The following is a 10595-nucleotide window of genomic DNA, read 5'->3' on the forward strand; positions in this document are numbered from 1 at the left end:
CACTGCAAAAAATGTGCTGGCTTTCCAGAAATTCTTGAAAATCAAGTTCTTTTTGAAAGCCAATGGTGACTAATGGCCACCACTTTATAGCTTAGAACTTCTACTGCACATATTTTATTTTAAATGCTTGGCAATAGAGGAGGTAGGGCCAACAGGAATCAGTTAAGTGTTCATGCTTGAGCAACATTTGCAAGAAGTATTAGACTACACAACCCACAATTGTTCTCAATTATTAAGTCACAAGGAGATAGGAGAGCCTGAACTGGTAATCCAAAATGTTTTGAAACCCAACAAGAAGTTTGGGTGGAAATCCTGGGATTCCTAGGATCCTGAAATCTTTAGAGAATGCCAAAATTTCTGCATGCACCCTGGGACATAGAACATGTAAAATAGTATTCGGTTCCAACAACACTTCTGTGGAAAATAAAGAATCCATCATACCTTTTATACCAGCTGCAGAGACCCATCCAGGGGAGGGAACAGCCTGTGGGGCCAAATAGATGAGGAGACATGGGAATCAGGGTCAGCATCAAGGCAACCTGAGGGCTCAGAGGGAATGGAGTTAGCAGAGAGATAGAGACAGAGGCGGAATCTGGGCCATCCGTCAGCCCTCAACTGGGAGTCAACAGCCCCCAGGTCTGGATGTGGCTGATGAAGAAGAGGAACAGGCGGGTCCAGTGCCTGATGCGTGGATGCACAGAAGGCAGAGGAGAGGAGAGCAGTGGAAATCCGTGGGTCGATCCTTGGGAAGGAAGAGCCACCGCTGTTAATGAAGCCCCACCCTAGCTCTGGGGATAAAAGGCAGGGGACGGAGATGAATAGATGTGGCAGACAACTATTCATCTCCCCTGAAGGACGGACTTGTTAACCCGAGGTGAAAGAGAAACTTTTTGCAGGGGCTGCTGGTGCTCCTAATAAAGGAATCATTGCTTTGACTGCAGAGGATTTGTTGTGTTTGGGGAGTTGAGTCAGAACACAGCCTTAGGAAATGTATCTGCTAGCTGAGTTGTTCCTTTTTTGATGTCATTCACTAATATAGCAGAACATCTGTCCTCCCCATCCCACACACGCAGCAAGAATGTGTAACAAACTCTAGGAAATTTTTTATTAGTGTAACAATTTCTCAAGTGCAATGTCCAAAGCTGATTTCCAGGAGCAATGGTAAAACAAGCACATACATAAAAAACAAAAAATATGTCCATTGGAATATAATATAAGCTTGTTCTCATTTGTGTAACTCATAAGATTACAAATTATTTATAACAATTAAACATTTTAAAACTTTAAAACAATTGATAAAACTCTACACATTGCTTCTGCCTTTCATTTTCATACTAATCAATAAAATTAGTTCCAATCCATGTATGTCCTAGGTGAAAAGTCAGTGTGATATTATTTTAGATGCACGCCTCTGGATATAATGTCATTACAAAGGATGGGTGCCAATGTACCCCCATGCCTGTCAGTACATAAGGCTCCCTTGCTCTCCTTGGTTTTTCTTTTTAGCACTCCTTTAATGACAAAGTGGAGAGAAAGCGATTAGGGAGCATGAGAAGGAATAGATTTTCCTTGGGCTTCTATTAATTGGGTGGTTTAGTTTACTGGTGGCCATGTTGGTCATGAGCATTTTAAGATGCCCATAACATGCTCTCCAAGTTCCAAAGTTGTGCACTGCCCCCCAACTCCCCAAAAATCCTGTATACCTCTGACATAACAGTGTAACTTTGGTAGATGCAGGGCCTAAATGCAGGGGTGTCCAACCTTGGCCAAGACCTGAGGACTTCATGGCCGGCTGAGGAATTCTGAGAGTTGAAGTCCACAAGTCTTAAAGTTGCCACCTAAAACCAAGTGTTTTTGATAAATAGCTCCACATTTAACGGATCTTTTAAGATGATAACAGTGAACTCTGAGAGAGCTTTTGGAGCCACTCTTTTAAAAGAAGACAGGAACCGGACATCAAAGCAAAATGTGATCACTTCAGCTTCATCACATATTGCCCATCCTTATTGTAAAGCATTACCAATTAAATATATATCTAAAAAGTTATTTGTTTCATGTAAGTAGTGCTACTTAAGAGTAACCATTGTGATATCTGGATCTATTCATCTGCATTGCTTTAAAAGAGTAGTTTAAAAAGCAGAAGTTAATCCCATTTTAAAAATAGAGAAATGCAAATCTCTAGCCAAACACTGCTAAGAAATGTACTTTGTCAAGAAAAGTAAGCATTGCCCTGAGACACCTGTAGGCATTAAAAGGAAGAATGCCAATTAGCTCATTGTGCTTCCTAGTGTGGGGGCATTGTTTCTTACAAGTGCTTTCTTGCATTGCTTAAGAATCTAGCAGGAAACTAGCAAAAGTAACAATATGCTTGACTTCATATAATCTGGAAAGACAAAACATGACTTGTCTGTTTGTGGCTTACCATTTGATACGTATCCAGATAATGAATTTTATAAACAATGGCTTAGTGTGCATTAACATAGTCTATATTTTACATATTTATACAAACTGAAGGGGCAGGAGAGAAAAGAAAAAACAGATCCAACTAACAAGCTGCTTTAATATCTTCAAGGATTTTAAAAAAAAGATAAACTGCATTATATGGAATGCTGAGAAATAATCAGATATACATTAAAAGCAATTCTTAACAACTCAGAAATAGAAGTCAAATAGGCCAGCCTGGACAACTATTATCACTCTATATCAAACATAGAATTACACAAAAGTAATGATGTGCCCAATTTCACATTAACAACATGTTTTATTGTAAGAACTCAGATACAGAACTAAATATTTAAGGTACTAAAACTGAGCTGCTATGTACTTCATTTTTATAAAGACCTCCTTCCTGTTTTATGTTGCTATTTTTGCTGTCTGATTTAAAACAGGAGTATCTTATTTACAACAAGTTCTAGCCCCCAACGTTCATGTGTACACAAATTATGCACTTTAAAAACTATTTTGGACATGAAATTATTTAACAAACATGCCTTACTTGAAAAAATGATATCCAAACATTGGTCCCTCACCTCAATTATTCCATCTTGAAAGTTTAAGATTAAATAGTGAAAGCACTCTTTGCTGACACCAAGTAACGTAAAAATATTTGTAAAATTAGTTTTCAGTAGCTACATAGAAAAGAGACTGGAAAATTGAACAACAGTGATTCCATGTATCACCTGCTAAACCTCAAAACAAAAATATTTTATAAAGCAGCTGAACATTAGCATGCTCTAGAAAGTTATTAAAATGGAGAGTTTTGGGGATGTGTGGTATATAGTAGTCTTGACTTATGACCACAATTTGGATAGGAGTAATTGAGCAGTGGTTGTTAAACAAGATGTTTTGCTCAATCCTGCCACAACTGATTATAGTTGTTAAATAAATGTGTGGGTTGTTAAGCGGAGTCACAGATAAGGAGTGCAGGGTGCCTCAGGAGGACAGAAGAAACCCAGGCAGGCTCCAGTCAGGAGCTGAAAATCACCCTTGCAAAATCCAAGCAAAATTTGCAGACTGAGTAGAGACACTCATGCACAGCCTGCAGTGGGTTTCCCCCATATGTCATCCCCCACTTCTTTCCTTGCTACTTTGACGCTTTATTCCCTGCTTGGATTTCGGTTCCTTACCGTCTCTGGAGGCTGGCTGAAAGGAGTTCAGCTCCCCTCTGTACATGAAAGGGAATTCTTTCAACAGGGTGTAGGAATGGAGCTGAACTCCACTGAGGATTTTTAGCTCCATTTCTGCATCCTGCTAAAGGGGTTCAGCTTCCCTTGGGAGGCGGCTCTTTCAGACAGCCCTTGGAGATGAGAATGGCAGCAGCTTGCAAACCTTTCCTGCTGGCTTTCCCACAGATTTTCTAGAAAAGCTGGCACAGAAGATTGCAAATGCCAATCATATGATCGCAAGGCACTTGGCGATAACCTGGTCATAAATGCAAACAGGTTGCCAAGCATCCAGATCAGGATTACATTACTGCAGGGTGGTGAGGCAATGTTTTTTAATGGTCAGAATTGCTTTATGGGCTGCAAAGCATTTTTCCAAAGACATTGTAATTCCGGACTGTTATTAAATGAAGTTATAAATCAAGGGCAACCTGTAGTGCAATGAACTGAGGAAGCATAGGAAATTCAGGAAGTTTTCTTCGTATTGTTTAGATCTGGTCATGATCTTCTGGCTGGAACATCAAAGAAGTGGAAGTTATTATTTTCATATTTATTTCATCCACTTTTACTTCTATAGTGAGACTTAAACCAAAGTTAAATTGTTGTTTATCATAAAACTATGTCTGCCATATAGTTGTTAGATTTTCGGTTTAGTGGCAATGGAAAAAATGCTAGCTAAGAAAACGCTTACTCCTTGCTTTAACGGAAGTAACATTCATTACTTCATGACATTCATTCACAGAATTTCCATCTTTTTCTATTTATGTCAGATATCTGCAGCAATAACAATAATCTACAGGAAACATAATAATAATAAAAGGCAACCTAATGTTCTTGTCCCTCAAAATCAATTTGTAAGATAAATATAGAGGGGCGAAACATTTAATAGTAATTTACTCTTAAATATGAGGATTATTTTGTTCACAGTTCAGTTTTTACAATAAAATAATAAGACAGTAGTTGGAATATGTGGAGAACCACCAGGAAGCAGTTTTGGAAACACTTCACCTTTTCCTGTATATCTAAATAAAGTTCCATACCTTCCCTAATGTTTTGTTTTACTGAAGTGTTTTTAGCTATGGCCTGGTGGCATTTTGACTCGTTGTCCTTTGCCTATCAACATATAACCTACATAGGCTAAACCAAACAAAAGCGAAGTAATACACAATGGAAAGTCGATGCCATCTTTTCCATTCATAAAATATAGTTATTACATCTTGTACACAGTAGTTTATTAGTCCAAGTAGCTTTTTCATTTAAGACTCCTCACGTCGATCAGAGATTCTATTCCTCAGCCCGTTATGCCTTTCCACAGAAAGCCGCTGAAGATCTTTCCTAATGTCTGGATAATCTTCTAGATCTTCATATAATGAACGAACAATGTCTAATTCCCTGTAGTTTCCTGGTTTCACTAATGTGCGGATAACTTGTAGACATCTTTCCTTCAGAGTGAATACTATCGAGAGAAGAATGGACTTTTAATGTTTGGCTTAAGATACTCAAAAACTAATGTGAAACAAGTTTAAAGATCAAATATTCTTATTAGCTTTTAAAACTAGCTAATTAGTCTTTTAAAAAGAGAAACAGCAACAATTATAGAAACTGCTTGAGAAAACAGTATTTATCTACTAGATTTGCAGTGAATTTTCAACAGAGGATTAGTTCTGGAGATAATGTATTACAAATCAAGGCAGTTGTGATTGAGAAAACAGACCAAATAATTGCTAGTTATATATGACATATGTATATGTATGGTATGTATGTATGTATGTATGTATGTATGTATGTATATATATATATATATATATATATATATATATATATATATATATGTGCAACTTGATGCATTTGTGTCAGTAGAATTTCTTATTAAAGTTGGAAACACAGATCAACAAATTTTAAGATATGCATGTGCTGATAGGTAATGGGTGATATATTGAAAGAATGGATGTTTGTTGAAAGAAATGAAAAGGCTATTTTTAAAAGGGTAGTTATGGCCACTTTGTTATATGGAAGTGAAAGCTGAGTATGTCAGGAGAAAATATAAATGTAGTATGAAGTGGGAATGAGATGCTTAAGAACTTTATCTAATAAAACAAGAAAGATGGAGTAAAAATAATGCTGGGTTTACTGAATCTAAAGTAGCACACTGGGGTGGTTTTGTCATACAGCGAGAATAAATAAAGACTGAATAAGAAATATATGAAGGAAGAAAGAAAGATGAGAGGGAAAGGAAAACTAAAAAGATTTGGTGCAGTTGATATTATCCTCAAAATGAGAGACATCAGAAATTCAGAGAATTTCAGTTGTTGCTTTTTTCAGACAAAAAGAAGAGAACCAAACTGCTATTTAGTAATTGCATTGTTTTTCATCATACAATAGAAAAAAACTATATGTAATCTTATTTCAGATATTCAGTGCTAACTTTACCTGGCAATGTAATATTTGCGAATATGGGTTGTTCATTTATGTTGCGAGTAGCTACGAACAACTCTGTCTGGTTGACAAGGAGACTATCATCTGACCTGGCATCTCTGAACAACCAAAGATGTTCTAGAAAAGAAAAATAAAGTATCTGCTAGCAAGTCATATACATATACTGAAAAGTCACATATTCTTGTAGCTATAAAGATTGCTGGAAGGGGATGTAATTTATAGGGTTAAGCAAAGATTAAGACTTATACGGAATGGAAGACATTACCAGTATAATGAGGATTATAAGAACTAGAATGACACACAAGTAACTATGCAGATACAGTTAGTATTTGTGAGTGTGTTTTGAGTCACTCTGACTAGACAAATCCCAAATTTCTTGGCAGCATTTTCAGAATGGTTTGTGCTTGCCTTCTTCACAGGCTGTGATTCATTTGGCAGCTAATCTGGCCATTATCTATTAGTATCCTGGTTTGTTTCTTTAATTTCCTAGATCTTTCCATTTTAAAAAAATACTACATGCTATTTCTGTTTTTTACTCCATTCAGTTATTATTTCTACAGGTTTTGATGCTGCAATTAGCAATGTTTATATTTACACTGAAATATAAGAAGACACCCACCCACACACCTTTATAATGAAGATATTTTACAGAATCAGTCCCTTGAATATGCATTCATAGGGTTTTCCTGCTTACCCAGTGCAGGAACCACCACCCCTTTCTGGGGCTCAGAAAATGTACACTGGCATTCTCAATTTGCCCTGGCAACTACAAATGAAGTCTGCATTTGTATAGTTTTCCTGACTTTTTTAAAGGTACAATTGAGGGGAGTTCTGCCAGCTTCCTCTTAATTGGAGAAACATAATCTACTCAAAAGCAAAGCTAAGGAGGGAAAAAGTGGCATTTTCTTCACCACGCAGACGGGAAAGAATTTTTTTAAAAAAAAGGGGGGGGGGAATCCACACAAATCAGGGCTGTTGCAATCACTGTCAAGGCACATCCAGTACCATTACAAAAGCCACTTTTTCTAAGCTTTTCAGCAGAGACAACGCATTGTTCCCCGTCCCCACCCCGCACATTTATGTGCAGTTGAAGTCACCGAAAGGCCAGCTTGTTCAAAGGCTAACCCTGCAGACCTCATGACTTCAGCGGCACCCCACGGCTTCTTGCAAAACCCGTCGCCTCCTGTGCAGAGAATCGGGCATCTCCGTCTTTTTAGTTGCCTCTCGGGGGCTCCGGGAAGTGGAAGGATTTCCTTAATAAACATTTTGCAACATTAGTCCCCTTTTTGCAAAGGGATTAACAACCCGACGGCGGAAAGGCGGCGATCCGCACGTCGCGCCGCGTCTGTTAAGACGACCGAAAAGTGCTAAACGCCCGAAGCGCCCCCTCCGCAAACTACCCACCCAGGTAGCTGTACATCCGGCGGCCGGTGCCTGGCTTCAGGGTGGGATAGGGGCGCGGCTTCCCGTCGAAGTCCAGCCAGACGGGTCTCACCAAGCGGGGGGTGCGGTTGCAGAAAATAACTTGGCTAGGCTCCCGGCTGTTTACCGAGCACAGACGCCGAGCAGCGTCTTCCCGTTCTCGCTCCTCCTCCTCTTCCTCCCCAGGTTTCTGCGGCATTCTGAGCGCCTCCGGTCCCGGTACCTCCCGCGATCCAAACCGGGGAAGACTTACGCGCGCGGACGGCAGCGCACGCAAGCAGCCATTATTTTGCGGAGAAACAACCCCCCGCCGTTCCACGCATGCGCACCCCCGGCAGCCATTGTTTTGCGGAAATCGCGTGCCTTAGACGCGAGGGCCCGTAAGCGCTTGCGCAGTTCGGATGTTTTGGAGGGACGTGTGGTAGGCTCATGTTCGCTTTAGGGGGTGGCGGAAACAGCGTATGGCTGCTTTGCAACAATTGCTTGAAAGATACATTATAATCCTATAGTAAAATGGTTTCTAGTAAGGGAATATCATTTTGGCTGAGATTTGAATTAATAAACTGGGAAGCAACTATCAGAAACGGTTTTTTAAAAAAAATCCCAGCACGTGTTATTGACCATCTGGTTAGTTCCAAAAAGTATTTTAGGTAAAGGTAAAGGTTCCCCTCGCACATATGTGTTAATCGTTCCTGACTCTAGGGGGCGGTGCTCATCTCTGTTTCAAAGCCAAACAGCCAAGCACTGTGGGAAGACCTCTGTGGTCATGACTAAACACATGGAATGCTGTTACCTTTCCACCAAAGGTGGTTCCTATTTTTTCTACTTGCATTTTTGCATGCTTTTGAACTGTTAAGTTGGCAGCAGAAATTGGGACAAGTAACGGGAGCTCACTCCATTACGTAGTACTAGGGATTCAAACTACCAACCTTCTGATCGACAAGCTAAGCATCTTAGCCACCCTAAAAAGTATTTTAAATCACATATTTTAAACTGCTCTGAAAATTTACTGGTGGCTATTACTATATTCTCCTTTGATGAAAATAAATTCATTACCTTGTTCGCATCTTCAAATTTTTAAAATCCATCTCACAAGTAGTGTTTTCCAGGTGAGTTACAAAAGTGCATAAAACATTTTTGACAATTCATAATAGATTAATCTTGATGCCAGATACAGAGATACATTTGATTGTGTCAAATTACGTGTAATTCCAATATACAAAAATGAGAATGTGAGCACAGAGGTCATGAAAGACAATGGAATCTTCATCTACTGGTATATCCCAACACCAGAATTGTTTGCACCTATTATATCACAGTTGTCTAGTTAACCACATATATTTTTTTGGGGGGAAAAGTACTCTTTCCACTCTGGGATCAAAATATCCTCCAACGACCACATGGTATTTTAGGTTGTATGGCAGAGTAAAAATGGTACTGTATTCCCCTCCCCTTCCCTTCTTCAAATAAAGTCAAAGCCATAATATAAGCAACTGAAGTGAGGGGCTTCAAAAGTAGCCTTCAGTACAGAATAGGTTTTTCCATGTAAAGAGCTAATTGCAGAAGAAAACCAGTGACAACTTCTGTGCTGTCACTGTTGCAACTTTGAGAATCCCATTCCCACATGAAAAATCTGTTGGGGTTCTAGGCCAGAAGTAAATTCAACCTTTCTCTTCAGCCATCTTTCCCTTCTTTTATACCACACACAGTCACTGTCCTTGCTAATAGTTAAAACATATGCATTTCTTAATACTACATGGATTGTGTGATATAAAATTATGATTGTGAATTGGCCAAATAATGATATAGTGTTTTAAAATTGGTTAATAGTTGATTGCAACAGGAATATGCAGCTTTAAATTTTGATGGAGGAGGGAGAGCTATTTCTCCTCCCTTGAACTCCTGGAAGAAAGGTAGGATATAAGTCCGTTTATTTCTTTTTAAAAAAATAAAAAATAACTCATTTCTTTCCAAAGAAAAATGATCATGGGGCTGAGGAGAGCTGAACAAAATAGGGGAGTTTTCAATGTCTTTTTCTCCCAAGCTGTGAGTTCTTGAAACATTTTTATTATTCAAGAACATTCTTAAATGTTCTGAAAATTTAACATCAAGAAAGTGAGTTGGATCAGTTTACTTTTAGAAAAGTTTAACTAAAGCCACATCAAAAGAAAAATCTCATTTCTTTTACAATTTGAAATACCATTACAAGGAAATTCTACCTTGCTTATGCAGACAGAAGCCTGTTTTACAACACCAAGGTTATATAATATTAACAGCCACCTTTCTTTGTTGAGTATGAAGCATAATACTTCATACGAAAATGCATTCAAGACAACTTTTTAGTATGTGCTTGTGACATTGAGTCCCAGATTCAAGTTACTTTTAGCTATGGAAGCTTCCTGAGTGCAATAGAGCAGCTCCAGATGCCACTGACTGCCAGCCCAGACTACTTTAAGGTTGTTCTTGAGGGGGCAAAATAAAGGGATATAAATCTAATAAATATATAAATATCCAGCAAAACTCAAGATATAGCACATATTAGCTCTTGGGACTTAGCTCTTACATGTGCAGTTAGATCCTAAAAATACTTTCTTTGCTACCTGCCTCTAATAAAATGAGACACGTTTCGTCTCTTCTTTCTATAGGAATTGCAGATGTCTTTATTGTATTCAAAACTAAGAATATCCCTTAATGAATCTGGTTGGAGGATTAGGTTTAAAGTTATATGTATCAAGCAATTGAGGTATCACTAATTAAAAAGGGCCCAATCACATCTAGTTTCAAACCCTTCACTTACAAAACAGATGTTTAATTACATGTTCTTCATTTATAAAAGGTTGGTTTACAACGGGGCAGAGCAAGAATCAAAACTGATTCTAACGTTTGCTTTTCTCAAAAATGCTTCATTAGACATATTTATTATTCAAGTATTTATTTAATTTTTAACTGAATATACCTGCTTTAAACTCTTAGTTATACATTAAAAGGAAGAATATAATTGTAAATATGAATAACAGTTTCTGATTTTCTCTGAATTATGTGTTAAATATGAACAAGTATACCTAATAACCTGCC

The 10595-nt window shown here is 38.3% G+C and overlaps 1 protein-coding gene across 1 annotated transcript; it reads right to left on the bottom strand.

The window, feature by feature from the left end:
* Positions 1-1088: 1088 nt before the first annotated feature.
* On the bottom strand, positions 1089-8119 carry VHL (von Hippel-Lindau tumor suppressor). Its single transcript, XM_032210504.1, has 3 exons — positions 7503-8119; positions 6093-6215; positions 1089-5118 (listed from the first exon to the last, which is right to left on the bottom strand). The coding sequence occupies exons 1-3, from the start codon at positions 7717-7719 to the stop codon at positions 4919-4921; spliced, it is 540 nt and encodes a 179-aa protein (XP_032066395.1). The 5' UTR covers positions 7720-8119; the 3' UTR covers positions 1089-4918.
* Between the last annotated feature and the right edge of the window lie 2476 nt (positions 8120-10595).

The sequence above is a fragment of the Thamnophis elegans genome, chromosome 2, assembly GCF_009769535.1.
Source record: "Thamnophis elegans isolate rThaEle1 chromosome 2, rThaEle1.pri, whole genome shotgun sequence".
In the NCBI taxonomy this organism is placed as follows: Eukaryota; Metazoa; Chordata; class Lepidosauria; order Squamata; family Colubridae; genus Thamnophis; species Thamnophis elegans.

Coding starts and splice junctions, on each gene's coding strand:
- VHL (XM_032210504.1), bottom strand. CDS start 7,719: ATGCCGCAGAAACCTGGGGAGGAAGAGGAGGAGGAGCGAGAACGGGAA. Junction 6,216..7,502: donor CCGGATGTACAGCTACCTGG/GTGGGTAGTTTG, acceptor TTTCTTTTCTAG/AACATCTTTGGTTGTTCAGA. Junction 5,119..6,092: donor CGCAAATATTACATTGCCAG/GTAAAGTTAGCA, acceptor TTCTCTCGATAG/TATTCACTCTGAAGGAAAGA.